Source organism: Momordica charantia (assembly GCF_013281855.1).
Source record: "Momordica charantia cultivar OHB3-1 chromosome 9 unlocalized genomic scaffold, Mcharantia_2.0 BLBB01000009.1, whole genome shotgun sequence".
In the NCBI taxonomy this organism is placed as follows: domain Eukaryota; kingdom Viridiplantae; phylum Streptophyta; class Magnoliopsida; order Cucurbitales; family Cucurbitaceae; genus Momordica; species Momordica charantia.
Window position 1 is genome coordinate 29670042 of NW_028275167.1, and position 24460 is coordinate 29694501.

Genomic DNA, 24460 nt, shown 5'->3' on the forward strand with positions numbered 1-24460 from the left:
CGACCAAAGTACAATTACGTAAAACTATGAAGACTAATTAAAGTTTAAATTATAGGGCCAAATTAAAATGAGTCTAAACAATTCAATTCATTTATTAATTAGATTTACATAATGCCGAGGTGGGTAAACATATAAATACATTAACATACATATTATTATTATTATTTTGATAAAGATTTTAACTTCCAACCTTACAGTTATAATTTCCAAGAGATATGTATTAAAATTAACACCTTATATCTAACTGTATAATTTAATTATGAAAAATCAATCCGAACATTAGCTTACTAGATAAGACATTTATTATCATCTTCAAGGTAGAAGGTTGAAGCTAGCACATGTCTCCTTTAATAAATTTTTTTTAGTACAATAATTGTGGTAATGGAGAATTGAACTTAACAACATATTGATAAGGAGTACGATGTTTTAACCGCTGAGCTCGTATTAGCTCATTTGATTAATCTACTTTTTATACCCTCCAAAATACAATGAAATATCAAACGGCAAGTTACGGATTTATTATCTTAAATTAATTTTTTACATGAAAATATTTAATTACGAAATGAGTGAATCAATAAATAAAAAAAGAAGAAGTAACTTTCAGGGAAATTAAAAACAACTATGGTAATTCTCAACCCCATTCTTAATTTTTAAAAATCTCATTCAGATTATTAAGTAAAAAACTTGGTAACAACAAATTCATCGCTTATTAAATTATTGTTTTATTAAGATATTTAGACACATAAGGAAGGAAACTAAACACATGAAATCCAAATCATCCATAAACAAAGTTCACTTCTTTCAAATTGGAAATGGCAGGTTAACCTATTAATATGGAAAATAAAACAAGAATTTAGAGTTCGTTTGGGTTCCCAATTTTTGTTTATTGTTTCAAATTTTATGAAAAAATCTAAGTATTTGACAAATATTTATATTTATTGTTTCTTATTTTTTAAAAGATAAGGGGCTCATAATTGTATAGAAATTTTGGAAACAACAAAAATATAAAAAAAAAACTAACAGAGTCAGCTATGACAGAGACAACAACAAAAGCATTAGTCTTTGTTGAATCACCTATCAATATGAGAAGCTGCATAGGTAGAAACTTACTAGGGTTTTAGATACAAGAATTTCTTGTTTCTAGCTTGTTACCATTTCCAATTTATTCCAACATTCTCATTTTCGAACCGTTAGATGTTGGAGGTGGTACAATTCTATTTGTCATCATCAAAAAAGACAGGGCCTTGACAATGCACCAATTTTTTTATTGACGAAATTTAACCCTTTTTTTCCCTTATTATTTTAAGAGATTAATTACCAAAAAGGATTATGGATTAAAAGTAAAATGATTTGGTGATTTCCAATGGGGAAAGTGAAAATAGAGGACGTAGGACCCTCACAGAATCCATGGGAAACAAGACATATTATAAACAACCGACTTTGTCTGTCGAAGGATTTTATGTTTATGTTTGGAGTTTTATAGTGGAAACGCAACTTCAATGCCTGCAAAACGACAACAGCAAAAAAGTATGACTACGGTCCCGTTAAAATAAGAAAAAGGAGATTAATTATTTGAATTTTGAATGTTTGTGGAAGTGACTGGAGTTAGGAATAATGTTTGTGAATGTTTTTGTGTAAATGGAATCGATCGAGTAAATCTTGTGTGATTGTAATGATTTTTTCTTTGTGGGCCGTGGGTTTTTCTCCGATTTGGAGTTTTTTTTTTCACCTAAATTCTTGTGTTTTCTTTTCATTTTTTTTTTCAATTATTTTCTACTCATTCCTGCAATAGAATTAGGAAAATTTTCCATTACTTTGTTGTAGAGTTTGAGCTCAACTTCAAGATACAGGCGAGAGAAGACATATTGCACCAGTGGATGATAAAGAAATATGCACCGCAGATGGGTTTGAACCTCAGTTAAATAGAGCGAGATACTACGCCTCAATCTTAAGTATTTGTTTCTCAATATTGGCTCCACATTCCTAATCTTACTCTTTTCCGATCATTCTCAACCAAAAGCAAAAGGAAGAGGGACAATAGAAGAGAAAAGAGAGAGTTTTGTGAAACAGAGAAAGGCATGTCCCATTAATCCTCGTGTATGGCTGTATTTGTATTTGAAATTTAAAATTGGTGAGACATGGAGGATGTTGCTGACAGTTACAATTGTTGTTGGTTTCTTCATCTTTCTCCCTGTCGCTGTCTGTAGACTGTGTCTGGTTTGGCATACAACAGTGTCTGGGTTTGGTCTCTTCTTTTCTGCTCCCACCGAATCTCTCTCAATCATCTATGGGCTTCCTCTTCTCTTGTCCGCCCAACTTCACTAACACTCCATGGGCTCCTTAATAAAAGATAAAATACATTTTTTGTTCATGAATTTGAAGATAAATTTATATTTAATTCTTGAGTTTTAGATCCACGAATTTTAGAAAATAATTCTAAATCGTCCTTGAAAGTAAAGTCCATTAGAGCCTTTACCAAAAACATGAGGTGGCATTTAACGAAATGAAGTGTCAAAAGTATATTAACGAAATGAAGTGTCAAAGTATATTAACGGAATCGCTTGCAAAATAAGCCACCTCAATTGCAGATTTTCTACACTTCAAACATTATGGGCTTTGAATATAAAAGCCCTAACTGGTGAGCTTTGTGGCCCATTAAGCCCAATACTAATCATAGTCAGTCCACTGAGAAGTCAAAGTTATTATTGTTATTTTTTTAAATCGTCTTTTTTCGGAGGAAGGAATGTTGGAGAGAGTTTTGATTTTTCCAAATAATTAGTTGCAGTTTGTTTCGTAAGATTCCCATAGAACAGGTATCTGATTTCCATGTTTGTTTTACGGGGATGTAGGATGGGAATCTCTTCGAGTATCCTAAGAAACCCATACAAAAGAGTATCTAGTTTTGGATGCCCCTTTGAAATACGGGTCTTCGAGTATCCACTCTTTATATTTTTGTCCTTCGCAATTATATCATGAATAATATTTATTATCACAAATATATAATTTTAAAGCAACATTTTTTTACGACCAACATATATGTGATATTTTTCCTCAAATAAATTTCACAGATTATATAATTGTCTTTTTGAAAAAATATTAAAGTTAAAAATAAAATTTATATTAAATAAATATGAATTCATTTGTTCTACTGAATAACATAAAAAAACAAAATACTAAATTAATTAAAATAAATCTATTATATTAAATGAATGTATAAATTATATAAATATTTGTAGGAATACTTTTGGAACATTCTATAAATTTAACACATAATAAATATTACAAAACAAACGTGAATATTTTTATAAATTTTCCTACATAACAAGCGTGAATTTTTGGAGATGTCGGATATCTAACAAAGTGCCGCGGGCTCTATTAATAAACTGTTTATATGTCAATTACGCTGAGCTATGTTCGTTTTGACGCCAATTGAGAAGTTAAAGTAAGGTTTATTTATTTATTATTTTTATTTTTTAATTTTAGATCTGTCTTTTTTCGGGGGAAGGAATGTAGGACAGTAGGAGAAAGTTTTTATTTTATTTAAATAATTGGATTAAAATTTATTAATAAACTACTTTAACTTTAAAAAAAAAAAAAGTGGTAAAATTGACTCCAACATTTTCCTCTGCAGAAAAAACCTATAACCTTAATTCAAATCAAATAAATAAAGAAAACCTTACAATAATTGATGAGAAAATAATGTATTTAAAAGGGAAACGTAGAGATGAAATCGTACTAATTAATTTTAAAGAAATAATTTCATAATGATTGTTGAAGACAATTAGTATGCGTAGATGTAAAGAAAAATAAAAGGAATGAATAGGAAATGGATGATGGAACACATGGTGGAAATTATTAAAAGGCAAAATGAAATTTTTTTCCCCACATTTTTTTTAAAAGCAAAATTTGGATCCCACTTTCTAACCACTCACCAACTAACAAAATCTTTGCCTTTTTCGGCATCATTATCATCATAATTAATTAGCATTTGCCCTTTGCCTTCCTTACAAGCCAAATTAGACCTCCCAACAATTTTTTTGTTTTGGCTACATTATTAATGTTATGATTCTTAAGCACAATTAAACTAGGTTTGATGTGCCCACGAACTCGAATGATATTTTATGTCTTTTCATGACTCACTCTTAATTAACGTACAAATTTTAGTAAAGAGAATAAATTGTTGGATATCGTTGTATATTCAGGAAGAAATTTGATGCACAATTTTAATAACCTTGGTTTGTGTAGCAATAAATTGGAATATTTCTTTGGCTCCTCTTTTGAAATACACTACTCCCATGAGTTTTGTAGGGAAAGGAATACTCTGTCGTTCCTAGATTCTCAGCACCATTGGATATGCTTCTTAAAAATTAGAAACGAAAAATATAAAAAGTTACCAAATACTTTGTGTTTCTAAACAAACTGTAAAAAAAAAAAAAAAAAAATTGAAAACCCTCCTAAACAACTATTTTTTCTAGGAATTTATTATTTTGGGTGAACCCACCTAAAAGTATGAAGAAAAAAGAAGCCTCCAAAAAATGAAAATCTATAATTCAAATTGGTGTGTATGCATTTTATTGTCTCACATGGGTGGTGTTGTATTTTTGGAAGGATGCAAGCTACTTTGGGGTGCTTGTGAGCCACTGCCCATTGGGGTCTATTGTACTGTCTTTGTCCATCCTTGTGTTATACACATCAGCCAATTACAAACATCCAATTGCCTCAAATCCTCGCTCTTCAACACCTAATCCGTCAAAATCAGCATCATTGTCAAATAACACTTTTCACTAATCTAAAAGTCAGTCTATTTAAATATCAATTAAACTACGTCATTATCAACACATTTACATCATATTAATGCACGTCCTCCGTTCCCGTCACGATATTAAAAAAAAAAAATTGAAGAGGGGAGGAACATTTTGAGATTGTACTAGTTGGTACATAGTGATAGGGATGGCAAAGGAGAAATGAAAGGATAAGGGGAGAAGATGATTGGGATTGGGACCAAAACCCAAATAGTACCAATTAGATGCTTTCACTTTCACTCTCAGCTTTATCTTTGCTTTTGCCTTTCTCTTTTATTTTCTCACCCTACCAAACAATAAACATTAACATTTCCTTGCCTCTCTCACCTTTCTTTTTCTTACTTTTTATCTTTTTATCTTTTTACAAGTACTATTCACTTTTTACTTGTCATTTCTCCTACTTTCTTTTCTTTTTTTTTTTTTTGGATTTTATCCACTACAAAAGTAGTGCCATATTTTAATAGTAGTTTTTAAGTTTGGTACTTTCATACTATTTTGAGAGGTGTGTAATGTAATTTGTATAACAATTTATATGCAACGTGACGTAGAACAACTCTTTATGATTTAAGGATCACATTAAATTGATCCACTCGCTACCTACTTCATTCATGTAGCTCTAATATATGCCTACATCAAAACTTTCATGTTATTATGTTTGTTAAATAAATAACGGCAAAATACTGGTCACTAATTAAATAAAAATAAATATTTTAAAATTTAAAAACTAAACGATGGTTGAAAGTTGAAGGTGGAAGAATCAAATTGGAATAAACTTAAAAGTGGGAAGCATTTGATATATATTTTTATTGTTTAGGAAGGTAACAATGATGGTAATGTAGGTGAATATGATGAAAAAACTTATTTTAAGCTAAAATGGGAAACATGGAATGAGATTTGAAAATATTTGTTATTTATTTATTTATCAGATTAAGGCACAAATGGAATAAATAAACCTATTAGAATGAATTCTATCCCGTCGAATAAGAGTACGAATATTTTAAATAAGATATAAAATAATTAGATGGATGATATTTGTATTTCACAAGCAAATAAGATGTGAATAGACAATAACTAATGGATGGTAAACCAAAGTGGGATTTGAAAATGTGACACCGACTGAATGAATTGGGGTTCAAAAGGCGCAATCCTAATCCCAATCCGTCCGAGGAATCCGAGTACGCATGTCGGAAAGTTCAGAATTCCCCTTTAATGCTGGAGACAGTATTCTGCACGGACGACCTTACGGGAACTTACAGTGAACCCGCAGTTAAAATTTATAAAAAAAAAAAAAAAGTGGGGTCTCTGGGGACAGGCTGCCAGCTCAGCTCAGCTCAGCTGTTAATGTGCAAGTTGCAACGTGGGCCCAACTACAGAATGGGGCCCACTGCCTCCTGCTCGAGGGGCGAAGCGAACGTGGCTGTAATTGTACCTCATTTAATCGCGTGGCCCCCACTCACGATCCTAGACTGACTAGTACGATAATTTTCTATCTATTTATTTATTACCCTCACTTAAAATAAAATATAACGAAAAAAAAAAACATCTAATTTTGTCATAAAGTTTTAGGGTTGTTATCTCTAAATTGTAGAAAATTCTATTTTAGTCTTAAAGATGGCCTAAGAAAATTATTTTATTCCATGAAATTTATTTAGCCTTCAAATTTAATGAAGCTACATCAAGGTGAGGGAGATTATTCTTTGATTTTGTCTAGTTCAGCACATTATAATGCTATTTTTCAATATTTAATTTTCTTTTTCTCCATTTATAAGTGTGAAACATGAGAAAAAATGTCATTTGATCATGTGTATCACTTTTTTTTAGTCATCTTATGGTTTGTCTTATCATATAATTTATTTATTGTATGAAGAGTTCAAATATATATTGATATAATTAATCATTAAATAAAGTTCAACATTAATTAAATATACAATAGTCATTGTTTCCTACCACTCATTTAAATCATTTTCATCATTTTTCTAAAAGAATATAATTTGATGTCATATGAATTATATAAAGAATCTTCAATCTTATATCTGGCTCTACCGTTGGCTGCTTCTATAAAGTTCCTATGAAAAACTTATCTTTACTTTTATGCTACGAAAATGTCTAGACAATTATTAAAAGAAAAAAGAAAAAAAAAACTGCACAAAGTAAAACAATTATAGAACCAAAAAAGTAAAACTAAATTGCAACTAAATTCTACTCATACTTTTTCAAACAATTGAAAGGTAAAAGAAAACAATTATAAAAAGAAATGAAAGTTCAAATCCTATTTTCAATTATTTCATTTCGGTAACTCAAATTTTAAAAGGTTTATTTTTAGTTTTTAATATTTAAAAAATAATTAGCTTAGTTGCCGCTATGCTGATGTGGCATGAAGCTATATAGGTATATATTTCAGTTCAATATTTGGAAGGTAGAAATTCAAACCATCGACCTTTAAAATGATAATAAATGTCTTATCTATTTGAATTTTAATTGATAATTTGAAAATAATGGATTCAAGAAAAACTAGTGTTTTTAAATACGTATTTGGTAACAAATTGAAAAATTAAATCTCACTTTAAAATGGTTGAATGTGTGCTTAGATATATTTGTAAATAGTGATAGTTACGACTAACTATTTAATAATCTAAAATATTATTAATTAATTTATTACACATATATATTATAAATTTTTGTAATTATTATTTTACAATGTTATATAATTTATAATATATTATCTTTTACCTATTTTAATGAAATAATTTATAATATGAAATAGTAATGTAATTAAGCATTTTAAAATTTCAAATTTAGAATCAGAAAATACTCACGACTAAAATAAATTTATCAAATTGATATTCACGGAATCCATTTGATTTATTCGAAAATGATAAATAGAATCTGAAACCTCTACCAATCAGATCTTTAAATAGAAAATTAAATAGATATTTTAAAAATTAAATATTGACATAAATAAAGAGGGTTTTAAACGTTTTAAAAAAATTATTAAAAAACAAAATTTCACTAATGGAATTGTAAGCGTGCATGATGCCATAATCAATGCCACTTTCAGACGTCATTAAAAGTTAAGGACTTTTTTTTTTTTTTTTTTTTAATTCTCATTCTGTTGAGATTTTTTCCAAAAGAAAAGAGAAAGGAAAAACAAATTAAATATGTGGGTAATGTCTGTTGGAGTGATTAAGGCAACGTGGTTATATTTTGAAATCTAATTAGTCGTAATAATTATCTCGTGCATAAGTTGGGCAAATGGGTAATTATATAATTTTTTTTTGACAGAAATTAATAATTTTTTGAGCCAATAAAGTATTAATTTTGGATTGGAAATTTAATGGCCAACGTCAGAATTGATTCCATGTTGACCATCTTGTGATGGTGGAGTGGGGATTTCCAATATTTCAGTTTCAATCAATATAAGAAAAGAAAAGAAAAGCAAAAAAGTTCACCCACAAAATAATAATAATAAATAAATAATAAGAATAATAATAAATAACCCTACAAATGTTGTTTTTCTAAAGACACTGATTGGTTAATACATTTCAATTTGTTTAATACATGTAATTATTAATTTGACCTAAGTGCAAATAATTCCATTAAAATTAGCGCTATGAAACAATTAGGAAAAAAAATCACACTTGTGTACTTTCAGTTCAAGGTGCACATATAAAATATAACTTTATTTATAAATTAAGATAAATGTGTGTATGATTTTTACTTTTTAAATAACCTTTTTATATATTGATCACAAAACGAAATGTTTATCATATAAGCAAATCAAAAAGTAATAATTAAAAAAAAAGTAATATAGGATTGATTTTCGGTGAATTTAACTAAAAAATTGTGAGACCTTTATGGAATTGATTTCAGGATTTTAGCTACAATGTTAAGAAAATACTAAACACACATTTAAATAAGATTGCTAATGTCTAGTTTAACTAATTAGGCTCAAGTCGAAAAAGTAACACCTCCAACAATATATATTTTTCTTTTCTTTAGTACAACAAACGAGATTGAGATTCGAATTCATGACCTCTTGATCGATATGTCAATTACTTCTAAGCTAAATTTATGTTGGGTTAACAATATGAAATTTATCGGGTAGAATATGAAAGTTATGAAAATGTGTACTTGAGAGTATTGGTTATCATTATTATTTAAATTAAATTATAAATTTGGTCTATGAACCTTGAAAATTGTGTACAATAAATTTATAAATTTTAAGAAGTTAAATAGATCTGTAAACTTTAAATAGTGTACAATAAGTTTCTAAATGCCCCCAAGGAGCAGCCCTATTGGCAAGGGCACAGGGCATAGGGCATTGTGGTCCCTATCGTTTCAAAACGTCTATTTAGAATTTCTTGTACTTTTATAAAGTGACCATTTTGGTCGATTCATTTTTATTTTATCTGATTTTTCAATCATAATTTTAACACAACAATACATTCGTTATCTTTTTGAAATGTAACCATAAATCTATATTAAAAAATTTATATTGAGTATAAAATCTGTGTTAAATTTTGCAAATAAGAACCATATTGGTTACTTTTTAAAAGTCCAACGACATTTTGAACGTACAAGAATTGAAATATACAAAAGATGGAAGTATCTAAATTAAAATGAACATTTTAAAAATATAAAACAGGATAACAAATTATATTAAAAACAATATTAAAATTCTAAAAATTAATTAGACCGTTTTTAACTTTTAAGTTCGAGGTTTAAAATTCAAGTTATTATTTATTTTGATGAAAGAGTGAGAAGAAGACACGCCATTGGGGATTTATCTGACTAAATTTCCAACTCCTAATTAATATTTTCCTGAATTTTCCATTTGCGTCCACTATTGTTTTATTATTATTATTATTATTATTATTATTATTATTTTTGCAAAGGGACTTGTTTTATTACCATCACATAATATGGACCACCTCACATTTTCTTCGAAAAATTAATGACGATAATAAAATGTTTTTTTATTTTATTTTAAGAATTAAAATATAAATTTAAAAAATTAAAGGACAAAAACGAAACAATATTAAAGGTCTAGGGATTAAATATATGTTTTTATTGGATAAAAATAAGGTGAGGCTAAAAATACTTTGTTTAAAATGTATTCTCCTCCCTTGAGAAAATGATAAAAATGGGCATATGTACTATGCAGTACATTTTAGACCAATTTGTTTTTTTGCTTGCCTAACATTATTTTATTCATGGTACCGAGTCGTACATAACATTTAAGAAATAATATTCACTGAAAAAACTTATTAAAATTAACTAACATTAGCTTAGTTTAGTGGCAATTGACACATACTTCTGATTAAGAGGTCATGAATTCGAATTCTTTCTTCGTTGTACTAAAAAAACTTATCAAAATTAAAATAAAAAGAGTTTAAAATGCTAGTTGAAACTCCTTAAAATTAAAATATTATACAAACACAAGATAAAATCTTAACTCAATCCCCAAAAATGAAAAAAAAAACGAAAAAAACTGTTAAAATTTAAGTTTGGTGCCTAAATTTATAGCACTATGTCTATTTAAAAAGTTTATAATAGGTTGCAAAATTTTGAACGTTATGTCTATTTGGTCCATGTTAAAATTTTTTAAACAAGTACTTAAAATGGCTCTTGATAACGTTCTTGTTTTTGTTTCACAAAACAATTTTTTTATTTATGTTTTGGAACAAATTAGAAATGAGAATAATAGATAAAAACTTGTTTTTGTTATTTCCGAGATATATATACAATTGTGAGAATGTTCACAAAATTAGTCACAAAATACTTAGATGTCTTAAGAAAATTGAAAACGAGAAACAAGAAACGGAATGTTACCAAACGAATCATAAACTTTCCATTTCATGTCTAATAGTTTCCAATAATCATGAACTTAATTAATTTAAAACGTTTACGTGCTATGATGATCATATTATTTAAAAATTAAATGACAGGTTGATTTCGAACGTATATTTTGGTGTATGTTGGTAAAAATTTAAATAAACAAAGTAAACAACATGGACATATTAGCCACAAATCAAGAACATATAGAAACCAACTCAAATACAAATCAACATCATACATTCTCGATCAAAATATCAGAGGTTCGAATTCTCATTCCAATATTTTTTCTTTTCAGTGCCATATGTGGTTGGAGATTGAAACCTAGGAGATTTTTTTATCGAAAATAAATATCTTTAACGTGTTAACTGTGATTTAACCTTCAAAAAAGGTAAACAGTAAACAGTGAGATGCGGATAGTAATCGAACGGTTGGCTCCACAAACCCTGGAGAATGGAAAAGCGGTTAAAAGGGGAAACGCGCTGGCTGCTGCTGCTGCTGCCTCCTCCTTTTTCGTTTTCGTTCCCACTGACAGACACGTGCTTTTGCCACGTTGGTTTTTTTACCGCGTCCCGGCGGAACGGCTCCGGCTCCGGCGCACCTGACAAAAATCCTCCGATCCGGCTTCATCCCCATTTTCCTTTAATTCTTCAATTCATTCTCCTCTTCTTACAAATACAGATTCAGCAGTTGATGAGGATTGGTGGGTTGCTTCCCCTTTTCCCTAATAAATACTCTGATTTCAGGTTCATTCTCAAATTGGAAACTCCACACTCCGAATCCCACTCCCACAAGTGGCAATTGAAGAACAGAACCATCTGTGCCATATGGGTCCTCTCTTCTTCCTTTCCAAACATTAAACATTTCCAGATTTCGGACCATAAAATCGGGGCGTTTCTGTAAAAACTTGGGTTTCTTTGCTTTGCTTTGCACATGTTTTCTGAAAAGTTGAACCCATTTTAATATTATATTTCGTTTCCATTCCGAGTGGGGGATCCCAGAAGAGTGCTGCCGGTGCGCTCGATTTTGTAAAAATATTCTGTTTCCTTAGTGGGAGATATCTGAGAACCCGGCTGAGATCCCCTTCCCTTCCCTTCCCTTCCATTGTTTATAACACACAACTCTATGTACGCCTTCTTTTCTCCGTCATTTCAAATGGGTATGTATGTTCTTTATCTTTCTCTTCCCTTTTCCTTCTCCAGTTTCGTTTCTTTCTCTGTTTTTTTATTTTTGGAACTTTTGCTCTTCTGGGTTTCTGACTCCGGTCCTCTTGTTTGTTTATTTTGGTAATTGCGTGGTTATATGCTCTTTCAATTGAAAGGATTCACTGCCGAATCTGTACTTCCTTCTGGTTTCGGTCCTTGATTTACTGTTTCAATGATGTATTCATTGAACTGATTTATCTTCCCAGCTTTTCTCTGTAAGAAATTTCAATCGTGGTTTCCTTAATATTTCTTCTTGGTTTGTGAAAGTTCATCTTCGTGTCTTTTCGCCCTCTTCCTTCATAGAAACATGACCTAGTTCTTGATTGGGTTCCTTCTGGTTCTGGTTCTGGTTCTGTTTCTGGGTCCCCCTTTTTTTCCATTTCTCTGATTTATTTTGCTCGTTTTCCATGACAGAGATGAGCATGAGCTTTTCAAACGACATGGGTGATGAATATCAAAAGCTTATCAGAAGAATGAACCCACCCAGGTACGCAGCCTCCTCTATTTTCAACCTAATCTTTACCTACTTCTACTCTGTTCCAACTCCTAACTCATTGTTCATGGCCAAATTTGCAGGGTCGTAATCGACAACGAATCCTGCAAAAACGCCACGGTTGTTCGGGTACAGCTCTTTCCCTCCTTTCCTTTCTTGCTCTTAAGAAATTTATGCCTCATACTTCCTCGTACATTTCCTTTTTGTGCAGGTGGACAGCGCTAACAAACATGGCATTCTTCTAGAAGTGGTTCAAGTCCTGACTGATCTTAATCTTATCATAACCAAGGCTTACATTTCTTCCGATGGGAATTGGTTTATGGATGGTAAGTTTCTCTCATCAAAGAGAAGAACTCCTTCTGATTCCATTTCACCCCCTTGTGAGAGTTCTAATATAATCCTTCATTTGAATTCTGTAAACAGTTTTTAATGTCACGGATCAAAATGCGAACAAGGTTGTGGATGAAGGGATTTTAGATTACATAAGATCAGTGAGTGGTAGTTTTGTTTTGGGATTTTAGCTGCATTTCTGTTTTTCTACTTGCTTTGATTTGGTTTATGGTCTAATTTGAGTACTTTCGTTTAATATACAGTCTCTTGGTCCCGATTCGTGCTTTACATCTTCCATGAGATCTGTTGGTGTTGAACCATCCACAGATCATACTGCAATTGAGCTCGTAGGCAGTGATCGACCCGGACTTCTCTCTGAAGTGAGTGCTGTTTTAACTCACCTTAAATGTAGTGTAGAAAGGGCTGAAGTGTGGACGCATAATACCCGAGTCGCCGCAGTGATGCACGTGACCGACGAGGAAACCGGTTCTGCAGTTACTGACATGGAGAGACTGTCCACAATCAAGAAGTTGCTTTGCAATGTACTGAGAGGCAGCAACAAATCCAGAGGAGCCAAAACCGTGTTCTCTCATGGGGTTATCCACACTGAGAGAAGACTTCACCAAATGATGTTCGCAGATCGGGATTACGAGCGACTGGACGATGAAATCTCGGATGGGAAACAGAAGCCAAATGTGAATGTTATCAATTTGTTTGATAAAGATTATTCAGTAGTCACCATACAATGCAAGGATAGACCAAAGCTTCTGTTTGACACAGTTTGCACATTGACTGATATGCAATATGTTGTTTTCCATGCAAATGTTGATGCTGAAGGGCCAAAGGCGTATCAGGTAATCCGTTGCTATGCTTTCTAATCGCGCCGTTGCTCGAGCACGGAATCGATCTCGCCTTTATATTTGGCTTGATATTACTAGGATGAAAATGCATTTTCAGGAATATTATATTAGACACATAGATGGATCCCCTGTGAATTCAGAAGCAGAGAGGCAAAGGTTGATACAATGTCTTGGAGCTGCCATTGAAAGACGAGTATCCGAGGTTAGTAGTCGTTTCGTTTCGCCCCATTCGTCTACCGAAATCCAACGTCCATGTTCTAATACTTCTCTATCTATATCAACATTCTCATCCTCATTCAGGGATTGAAGCTCGAACTATGCACTGTTGATAGCATTGGCCTACTCTCTAATGTCACACGTATCTTTAGAGAGAATAGCTTGAGTGTCACCCGAGCCGAAGTGAGAACCGAAGGAGGGAATGCAATAAACACATTTTATGTGCGCGATGCATCGGGTTATCCTATCGATTCCAAGACAATAGATTCCATAAGACAACTGATTGGTCAGACCATATTGAAAGTGAAAGGTAGTCCTGGTGAGGCCGAACCTGACTCTCAAGAATCTCCAACAAGGTTTCTATTTGGAGGTCTCTTCAAGTCCAAGTCCAAATCTTTAGTGAACTTTGGGTTGATCAGATCATATTCTTGAGCTCACTCACAAATTTCTCCTTAGCCACAAATATTTACTAGAGATCTGTTCAGAAGATGCGAGAATTTAACCCAAAAACAGAACAAAATTGTGGAAGATTGCTAACACCATCAAAAAGGGGCAGAGGAAAACAGAGAGTGAAATTTTATTCAATTCACTAACTTCTAATGCTTCCTTGATGTTGTGAGGAGAAAGGAAAATGTGGTTAAATGTTAAATCTGTAATGATGATACAAACTAATCTTAGTATTGTAAATATTTTGTTTTTGTTGTGAGTTTTCTGTTTCATCAATTTCCTCCTTCGGGTATCAACTCGGAGGTGGGAATTCGAAACTTTTGACCTAAAAGAAAGATCAGTAGTATCGTAATTGATAGTTACGTTCAAGATTTATTTTAACATGGTCAAATTTTATGAATTGGTTTGGTTGGAATCTCGAAAATTGTTGAACTAATTGCATATTTTAAGTCCACTAGAAAATATGTGGCGTGGCTTTGAGCTTGTTTAGTATGCTGCTCCAATTTTATTTTTGTTTTTGGATCATCTATTTTAGTAGAGTTATTTTTAAAAATTGCTTTTGAAATTTGTGATCTAATTAAAATTAAAACAACAATATTTTTGTCTTCAATATTTTGAGATTTTAAATTTTAAATTTATTCAATGTAGGATTATATTAAAAAAGATAAAATTTTTTATAAATATACTTTTTTATAAATTTTATAACATAAAATAGGTTAATAAATAAAATAATATATTTTTTTGAGTAACAATTAATTAATAATATCCGAAATTGAACTAAACATTCAACTAAGACTATTTTTGATGCTTATGAATATATTATTAAACGCGATCGGTATAATTTTTTAAATTGAGCAAAATATTGGAAGCAATGGAATAAAATTCTCTATATATATATTTTTATTAAATTTATTGCTGCGGCTTATTAAAATTTTGGAGATAATAGACAAGCAGCTATAATTTAGGTTTGGCACTTCAACTTCAACCTAAATAGATTCAAAAATTATGTGTGTGTGTATATATATTATTTTTAGACAAAATATTTCAGCACAATATTAACAATACATGTAAAGCAATTATCATACTAAGTAAATTATTAATTTTATTATAAAAAAGTTTATTACGTTTCATTGTGGAAATAAAATAATTGGTACTGTATTTCATTTTCTAGGACTCGGTTTATTAAATTATTATAATATTTACAATAATCTATCCAATGAATTCAATAGTTATCAAGTATTATATTTATTAAAAAGGTTTCACATTTCATTTTTTTCAGTACAATATGTAGGAGTAAGAATTCGAACTCACGACCAACTTTTTGATCGAAAATAAACACCTTAACTAGTATAATTATGTCAAAATTGGCGGACTTAGATTTCATTTTAAATAAGAAATATTACTATTGGTAATTACATATATACTTTTATAAAAATATGGATATCACGTGCCCTTTTTTGATGAACACGTGTCCTCTATCTAATGGTCTCAACATGGTCCATTAAGCTACATTGCATTTAATTGAAAACATTATAACACGTTGTGGATACGTTATATATATTTTTTATATCCGTGCCAGGTCAGTTTACAAGGTTGTCGATACATAATTATAGTTTCATTACCAATTTGGTTTCATAGGATCGTTTTAGTTTCAATTTAATCCATATTCAGGGAGATTTAAAAGTTTTGATTTTTTTAGTACAACATGATAGTTAGAAAATAAAAAGAACCGTGGAGAAAATAGTTCGCAGAGTTGGAGAATAGAATCTTCAATAAAAGGAAGAAATACTCATAATATAAAGCTTGTATACGTGGAGCCGAAGTATTTGTTAGAAAATAAAAACTATTACATATATAAATTAAAGAAGAACATACCCATAAAATGTGAGGATATAAATAGCATTTGATCACAAACCTACAACTTTTGGATCGGAAAAATATGTCTTAACCAATTGAAAAATATGTCTTAACCAATTGAACTATGCTCTTTAAAATTTTTGATTTAATTACCGTAGGTTGAGCTTAATTTTTATTTGGCTTTTATAGTCGAGTTAGTCCTAACAAAACATCTCTGTTGTTTACGAACTATTATCATATTAAATATGTAATATATTTCCTAATTACGAGATAACAAGTTGGCGTTTTTGAATTATTCAATTGTCTTAACTGATTTGAGAAACAATCTTCATGTTCATTAATGGCTGATTTTGCCAAATTAACACTTTGACCAGAAACTTCTTCATAACTTCTCAAAATGACCAATAATTCTGTTGGAGAAGCTTTGCAATTTGCAAAACAATAGATTATCATGAGAGTGCAATGTTTCTCCTGTTTAATTCCCTTACAGAGCCGCCATAATTGAGAACATTTAAACAATAATGCTCAGTTACATCCCAGTATTCCTATGAATAGATAGGGACCGAATCTGAAATTGTTGAGGGAAAATTGGAAATTTCTTAGAACAATAGTGAATACTTCAGATCATTCCTACTAATTTCACTAAAAATTAAGGGCAACCTGATAACTACTCATTAAATCCACATTGGGTCTAAGAAATGTTGCTCAAATTACTCATTGAAACAGTAATACAACTTAATAGAGGAATTGGACAAATTACAAGGCTAAATATCTAGAAACAGGGAGAGAAACATGATGTATTGACTCAAAGGTTTTCAAGAACTGAACTCTCAGGAAAGGAAGCAACAATGGGACTCTTCTTACTTCTTAGTAGACAGATGATCCGACAGAGGGTGAATCTTTACCTGAACTCCGTGTTGGGGGCAAATAGTGAGGAACTGGAACGGTGCGTGGACGTAGGCTGGGGAGATGGTGAAAGAAAACCGTTGTAGAATCATCGATAGTGCAATTTTTGTTTCGTTAACGGCCAAGATATTGCCGACGCAGTTTCGAGGACCCAGTCCAAACGGGATGTATGCAGCTGATGGGATATCTTTAGCTGTTCCTTCAGAAAATCTTTCTGGTTTGAATTCATGGGCATCTTCACCCCATGTTGCAGTATCATGATGAACTGCAATATTTGAAATGCTTACTTGTATGCTGGCTGGGAGAACCAGCTTTCCCAATCTTACTTCCTTTTTAACCATCCTTGACATTGGCGTGGCTGGGGGATATAATCTTAGTGATTCCTTGATGATCATGCTCATCTGCAAGAGGAGATTAAGACAAGCTCTCAATTTATGATTTTTCTTTGATAAGAAACCGAACTTTCATTGAGAAACATGAAAGGATATATACAGAAAAACACGCTCTCAATTCTTGATTATGAATGGAAGAAAAGCAGTCATTGTAAAAGAGAGGGGAAATGGATTCCCCCCATAGAGACTGTAGTCTGTAGCCTATAGAAAGTTTGAAAGAATTTCCTTCTTCAAACATTACAGTTTAATCCAAACTTTCCTGAATTCAATGAAGATTTAAACAGTGTAAATTTGGATGTGGGCTACTAAATCTAAAATCAGACCGGAAAAGACTGAATGTAAATCTCTATTCAAGATGAAGATCAATCAACAATTCTCAATATAATCCTTTAATGAAAGACTAAATCAAGTATATGAGAATTGGGTGCTTATCACCAACAATTCTTAAGCTTGCTATGACAAAGTAATGCTGTTAATAATGGATCTAGAGACATGCTTACAATCTTTAATTTTGCAATGCCCTCTAAAGTTGGATTTGTGTTGCCAAACATATCGAACACTTCCTTTCTTGCTTCTTCTTGCCAGTCCACATGAGTTGCTAAAAGAAAGGAAGTCCAAGAAAGCAAAACATTGGTAGTTTCTTGCCCCGCAAAGTATACGGTTTTGCATTCATCGACTACGTCGTCGACAGAAATCCTCTGCCTCGGGTCAGGGTCATTTTTTGCCTTCAAAAGTAGCCCAAGAAAATCATTACCATAGTTATCTGCTTCACCGCTCATCACCTTCTCTTCTCTCTTTTTTATAATAGAAACTATGGAATTTTTCATCCTCATTTCAAGCTCATCTCCCTCCCTCGCATCCTTCGTTTTGAACAACTTGCTGCACACAAATTCAAAAATTTAGTTTACTTAGATGGTATTGATGCAAATAAGCAGATCGTTTCAAGAATACTTAAAACAAACACCCTGACCTGAATCCAGGAATTCTCCGTTTGAATTGATTCTTAAATAATATCATGCTCAGCTTACTCAAAGTCTCAAAAATAAATTTCCCTTCCAGATAACTACTTCCAAAAGCAGTATGTGCTATGATATCTGAAGTTAACAGCTTAAACTCTTCAAACAAATCAAGCTCTTTGCCTTCATCATTTTTCTTCCACTTTTCCACCATTGCCTCAGCACAGGAAACCATGGTTGGCATCATGTTCTGCGAAAATCAATTTCAACAAATTAAGCTACTATTGTATCACTAAATTGGTAAAAAGAATCAAACCGAAATCCTACTAACTTTCAGGAGCTCCCCATGGAAAGCGTAATCAGCGATCCTTCGAGCCTTAGCCCATTTTTCACCGTCGGAAGTCGAAAGTCCATCCCCGAATATTCTACGCGCATCGCCGCCGAGATCAATTTTAGTAATAGCGCGCTCTCGATTATGTAGTATCTCCTTTATCGTCTCAGGATCCGAAACAATCAACTGAGCTTGGGTGCCATTCCACTGAATGAAGTTTTTCCCTGAAATAAAAACCCTAACTAAGTACATGTGTGTTGAAGAAAGTGGAAAAAATCGAAGCTCACCATATTTGTCGATCCACAAGTGAATATGAGGATTAACTCTTGGAAGTATGTGATGATCGGAGATATCCAGGGAGGTGCGCATGGATTCAAACTTCATCTTCATTACTTGAATCATATTTCCATAGATGAAGTTGGAAGGAGGACCGTAGACTCCCTGCGATCGCATGATACGCTGAATCCGAAGAGGTTTCCACCATAGCTTGAGAAGGACATAGAAAATGGAAGAAGCAGAGAGAACGCCGAGTAAAAAGACGGCAGTTCCAGCAGCCATGGCAGTTCCGCACTCAGTGGCGAGAGTTCACAGAATCAACTGAAATTAAAATCGAAAACGTCGCCATCTGAAAAAACAGAGAGGCCCTTCAATTCCTTTTGTATTAAGAAAACAGAACGGTTCATGGTTGTGTTCACCGTCGTCCTTTTCCCTCAATTTGTTCTTTATCATCGTTTATTCTTTCGCATATACGGCGGTTATTGCAAAAAATTGTACAAATTGGTGAATTTACAATTAAAAAGTTTCACAGTGTTTTATCCAAAAAAAAAAAAAAAAAACGGTCAGCTCTCGGATTGCTTGCGAAAAGTTTCGCGCATGTGAAAAACGTGCGCCATTATTACCTGTTTAAACCTGCTCTTCTTTTTTTTTTTTTCTATTTTTAAAAATTAAACATAGAAATATTTCATTTGTTTGGTTATATAATTTTAATAAATATTTTCGAAATCTGGATTGAATTTAAAATTAAAAAAAAAAAGAAAAAGTATTTTGAAAAACTTGTTATTTTTAAAAAATAATTGACTAAAAATTCAAATATACTTTCAGATAATAATATTATAAATAAAATTTAAAATGGTTATCAAACAGACATTTAAAATTTTTTTAATTTAACAACTAAACTATAATATTTTAACGTGTACACATATTTCTGAGATTCATTTCTTAAAAAAAAATAGCGATACTTTAATAAACTAGGATCATATTGGTTTTCTTAATAAAAAAAAAAAGGAAACTATGATTATATTGGTCATCAACTCATCTACTAAACGTAATAAACTATGTGCATGAAAAATTCACACCGAGTAGAACTAACTATTGAGGTATGACACATTGGTTGTATAGTCTAACCATCAAATTGGGCTCAATTCAAGCTTATTGAGAACCATGTTGTTTTATATAAATTCTATAAATCACTAAATTTACTCTAATTCTCAAGTAACACTGATTTAATCGTTAAGAAAACTCTCACGAAAATTTGTGAGATACACCATTATAATATTTTTAACATTATAGTAGTGAAATTTACAATGTTTTCCATATTTGACAAACTGTACAAAAACATTATTGTGTTACATCCGTACATGTAATTTACATAAACAACTACACAGTATTCATAAAAGAGATTATTTTATTGTCATCTGTGTCTTATAAAATGGCATACATAATTGTTTCCATAAACTTTAGAGTTTTCAGGCTTTGTGATGTTATATGGAATGAAGTATGAGTTGAAGTCCATGCTGCGGGGAAACGGTAAGAAACTGAACCGGCGAGTGAGCGTAGGCCGGCGAGAGGGTGAAGGAATATCGCTGTAGAATCATGGACAACCCAATTTTGGCTTCGTTCATGGCAAAATTCATCCCCACGCAGCTTCGAGGACCCAACCCAAATGGGAGATATCCAGCTAGGTTGTTTTCTGTGGCTTTCGCGACTCCTCCCGAAAATCTTTCTGGTTTGAAAACATGTGCATCTTCGCCCCAAAACTCGGTGTCATGGTGAGCTGCAAGCGTTGGGATGGCGATCCGAATTCGACTGGGAAGCACGAGGCTCCCCAATCTCACTTCTTTCTCCACTTGTCGTGATAATGTCATGGCTAGAGGGTACAGCCTCAGAGATTCGTTGATGATCATCGTCATCTAAAGAACGAGAAAATATGGTAATAAATATTTAGAAAATTGTTTTAAATAGATGCTAATAAGTGAGTACCTATCTCTATCCTAAGTCCTTGACCACGGTTGAAAAATTGATAGTTCATTATCCAAAAAGAAATTAAAAATGAAAATTGAGTCGTTTATTTAAATAAACGAATGTATAATTGTTACCGTTTTTAGGAAGGCCTTCTGATGTTGGATTCTTGTCTCCAAATATTTTGAGTACCTCATTTCTTGCTTTGTCTTGCCATTGCTTATGCAAGGCCAGAAGAAACATGGTCCAAGCCAGTAAAACGTTGGTGGTCTCATGGCCAGCAAAGTAAAATGTCTTGCATTCGTCCACAACATCATCCATTGAAATCCTGTGGGATTCTTCTGCCTCATTCTTTGCCTTCACAAGCAATCCAAGAAAGTCATTGCCATAGTCTTCTGCTTCACCATTCATCAACTTTGCTTCTCTGGTTTGGATTATTTCCATGAAGCAATCCTTCATGCTCTTCTCGAGACACTCTCCTTCAATATCGTCTTTCGATTTCAAAATCTTACTGCATCCACAAACAAACAAACATATCATATCTTCAAAACGTATATCATAACTAAACTAATTAATTAGTTTTTGGGTTCCATGAATATGATTTGTGCTCATTTTCAAGTCCAGGAGAGTGTCTTCAGTTAAAATTTTTGAGTTCAATTGGGATATAATATGGTCATTTTAGAAGGTAACAAATCTAAACTAGCTACCTGATTCTTGGTGGCCTAACTTTGTATCCATTTTTTACTGATAGGTCCCATAGCTTCTGAAGCATTTGGAAGATATTCTTTCCTTGTTTATAACTGCTTCCGAAAGCTGTATGTGAAATGACGTCCAATGTGTACATCTTAAAATGTTCAAATACATCGACCTCTTTGCCTTCATAATGCTTCCATTCTTCTATCATCGTCTCAGCACAACCGATCATCACTGGAATCATGTTCTACGCAAAAAAATTTCATAAGATAGAATACTGGGAATTTGTAATGGAATATGGCAAAATATTTAAAATCTGATTTTCGATTTTATGGTTATTCCAATTTTATACTTCCACATTTTCAAATATATCAATAATATATCAAATCATGTATATTAAGTAATCAAGTATATCAAAATTCATATAAGACATATCAATGGTATATCAATACTCATAATCAAATATATCGTTGTTATTGATTCATCTATTAAATATAACAAAATTGAATATATCAACACATTCCTATTATGTATAAAAGACAGACATTTAGATTAAAAAAAACAAACATTTCATGAATCTTTGTAAATAACGTAACACAATTCAATAAAAGAAAAAAAAACTGAATACAATAAACATAAGTAGAAAGAAGTAAGTAATATATTAGGTATATAATTGATGTATCAACATTCATGTCAAGTATATCATTGGTACATCAACACTCGTAATTAAGCATATCAAATCAAGTATGTATATATATATGTATCTATATATATAAAAGGTATATTCTTATTTGTGCTTTGTGTTTATTAAGGGTATATTGGACATTTATTTTATTCTACCTGAGTCGGTATTAGGGTTGTAAGAAATGTAAGCAAAGTCTTACATTAACTAAGGAATGAGATGAAATATATAGTATATAGAAGAGAATAATTATTTCTAGAAACCAAAAGTAAAATTGCGAGGATTATGCTGGAAATAGACAATATCATATTTGAAGGGTGTCGTTGTCGTTAGCAGTTCGACCTCCATATTTCGCTATTTTTACCCAATAAAAAAGTAGTTGCTATTTTGAGTGTAGAAAATAATTAAGTTCGGATTATAAAAATGGTGGGCCGGTATCAGGACTTGGGCTTATCACTAACCTTGAGGCTTTCCAGCTGTCTCCATGGAAAGCAAAATGGGCTATTTTGCGGGACTTGGCCCATGTTTCACCCTCGGCCGTGACAAGACCATTTCCGAAAATTTTGTGTATGAAGCCATGCAGTTTTGCTTTTGGGAAATTTTTTTGTTTGTCATGAAGCACGTCCCTGATCAACTCAGGCTCTGTAATGATCAGCTGAGCATCCACACCAAACCACTGAAGGAAGTTCTTCCCTGTTAATTAGTCCAGGTTCACACGTGAGATCCTTAACAAAAGTAGAAAAAGAAAAACGTAAGAGTTAGTATGGTACCGTAGCGGTCGAGCCACGAGTGAATATGAGGGAGAACTCGAGGGAGGATGTGATGAGAAATGTCCATGTGGGTGGCCATGGCGTGGATTCTTTTAGTGTACATCTCTCTGGTGTTGCCTTAGATGAAGTTGTAAGAAGGGCCTTGGATCCCCTGAGACCTCATGAACCGTTGGATCCTCATGGGAGTCAGCCATAGCTTTGTAAAGAGCTTGATGATGATGATGCTGAAAAGAACACACACAAATACAGAACTTGAAATACTGTATATGCTCATAGTTCCCATTAATTTGTTTTTATTCCTATGGTTGAAGATTTATGTTGATTAAATAAAGCAGCCTTTATGGCAAGGTTTCTTGGGAAGAATTATTATATGTAAAACATGACTTTGGAACCAAGTTATTCCCAGTTGACTGAGTAATTAATATAATGATTTAGGGTTCGTGTTTGGGTGACGTGGACAATGATGTAATAAGTGATTTTATAATTAAATTTTAGAAATTTATTTGAATTGATTATTCCAGGTTTATGATATTTAATGAAACTGTTGTAGTTGGAATTGGAAAATGGTATCAGGTTGAGAATTGTTTGATGGTTTTTCTCAAAAGAAGAGAACAACCCATCGGAACAAATCTCAGTTAAAGACTTGATTTGTTATATGTATCAATTGAAATGGAGGGTTGTTTTGAAAATCAGGTGTAATAAAATATTAAAATGATTTATTAAATTTTTATTTTAGAAAATTACTTATAACTGACTTATTACTTCTTCATCAGAGATATGTGTCAATTACTATTGAGTACACTCAAATATGTCGAGATGGATTTAACTCAATTTAACACTCAATCTATTGGTATTATATAATTGAGTCACGGTGAAATGTATGGGTCGAGTTATATTCAATAATTAAATTAAGGTTGGTGAATAAATGTCTACTTTCATCTTATGAAATGTTATCGAATAAAATGAGATGAAAAATGATATATGCGTCTAATTTTTTTATAAATAAAACAGATACATTTTCTAATATTGGTAGCAAGTTTAGCTTGGTTCTTAATTTCAAAAGAATTTGTAATTCAATTCAAAGGTAAAAATTCAATTCAAAGGTAAAAATTCAATTCAACTGAAATAAGCTTATAACTGATCCACCCCCTACCATATGAATTTGTTTAATCATATTTTGGAATCAAAGTTGTTTCTTTTTCGCACTAAAAAAAAAAATTCTTTTTGTGTCGTCTTATGAGTTGTTATGTGTCGTTTTCGTTTGAATATTATTATTTCTATTTTCTATTATTAGTTAATCTCTCGCAGAAATAAGGATAAAACTTATAATCATCATGTATATTGACAAATAGAGATAAAATTAATATATTTTGCAAAATCAACTAATACAATCCATAACTTAATTTTAATGTTAGTGGATTTAATTTTAATGTTGGTCAAATGATTT

The 24460-nt window shown here is 31.8% G+C and overlaps 2 protein-coding genes and 1 pseudogene across 6 annotated transcripts; 1 reads left to right on the forward strand and 2 right to left on the reverse strand.

Moving 5' to 3' along the window:
* The first annotated feature begins 11116 nt into the window (after nucleotides 1-11116).
* ACR4 (ACT domain repeat 4) lies at nucleotides 11117-14588 on the forward strand. 4 transcript variants are annotated; one of them, XM_022293298.2, is made up of 8 exons: nucleotides 11117-11340; nucleotides 12257-12329; nucleotides 12419-12464; nucleotides 12547-12661; nucleotides 12759-12826; nucleotides 12929-13519; nucleotides 13623-13727; nucleotides 13826-14588. In XM_022293298.2, exons 1-8 carry the CDS (start codon nucleotides 11331-11333, stop codon nucleotides 14171-14173), a joined length of 1356 nt encoding a protein of 451 aa, XP_022148990.1. In that variant the 5' UTR covers nucleotides 11117-11330; the 3' UTR covers nucleotides 14174-14588. The 4 variants fall into 4 exon arrangements, with proteins under 4 accessions (XP_022148990.1, XP_022148989.1, XP_022148991.1 ...); XM_022293297.2 differs by having other exon boundaries at nucleotides 11200-11796; XM_022293299.2 differs by having other exon boundaries at nucleotides 11200-11468.
* A 2106-nt stretch (nucleotides 14589-16694) lies between these two features.
* LOC111017532 (cytochrome P450 CYP749A22) lies at nucleotides 16695-19379 on the reverse strand. The gene is made up of 5 exons (XM_022293316.2): nucleotides 18918-19379; nucleotides 18631-18854; nucleotides 18314-18549; nucleotides 17844-18222; nucleotides 16695-17352 (listed from the first exon to the last, which is right to left on the reverse strand). Exons 1-5 carry the CDS (start codon nucleotides 19186-19188, stop codon nucleotides 16906-16908), a joined length of 1557 nt encoding a protein of 518 aa, XP_022149008.1. The 5' UTR covers nucleotides 19189-19379; the 3' UTR covers nucleotides 16695-16905.
* An 846-nt stretch (nucleotides 19380-20225) lies between these two features.
* Nucleotides 20226-23331, reverse strand: LOC111017533 (cytochrome P450 CYP749A22-like; annotated as a pseudogene). Its single transcript, XR_015787328.1, has 5 exons — nucleotides 23014-23331; nucleotides 22713-22936; nucleotides 21576-21808; nucleotides 20989-21379; nucleotides 20226-20819 (listed from the first exon to the last, which is right to left on the reverse strand). The product of XR_015787328.1 is annotated as a cytochrome P450 CYP749A22-like (transcript).
* Between the last annotated feature and the right edge of the window lie 1129 nt (nucleotides 23332-24460).

Bases quoted from the DNA above. Each gene is read 5' to 3' on its own strand.
- ACR4 (XM_022293297.2), top strand. From the start codon at position 11,763: ATGTACGCCTTCTTTTCTCCGTCATTTCAAATGG. The intron at 11,797-12,256 runs GTATGTATGTTC...TTTCCATGACAG, and splicing joins TTCTCCGTCATTTCAAATGG to AGATGAGCATGAGCTTTTCA. The intron at 13,728-13,825 runs GTTAGTAGTCGT...ATCCTCATTCAG, and splicing joins TTGAAAGACGAGTATCCGAG to GGATTGAAGCTCGAACTATG.
- LOC111017532 (XM_022293316.2), bottom strand. From the start codon at position 19,188: ATGGCTGCTGGAACTGCCGTCTTTTTACTCGGCGTTCTCTCTGCTTCT. The intron at 18,223-18,313 runs GTCAGGGTGTTT...ATTTGTGTGCAG, and splicing joins CGGAGAATTCCTGGATTCAG to CAAGTTGTTCAAAACGAAGG. The intron at 17,353-17,843 runs GTAAGCATGTCT...CTCCTCTTGCAG, and splicing joins GCATTGCAAAATTAAAGATT to ATGAGCATGATCATCAAGGA.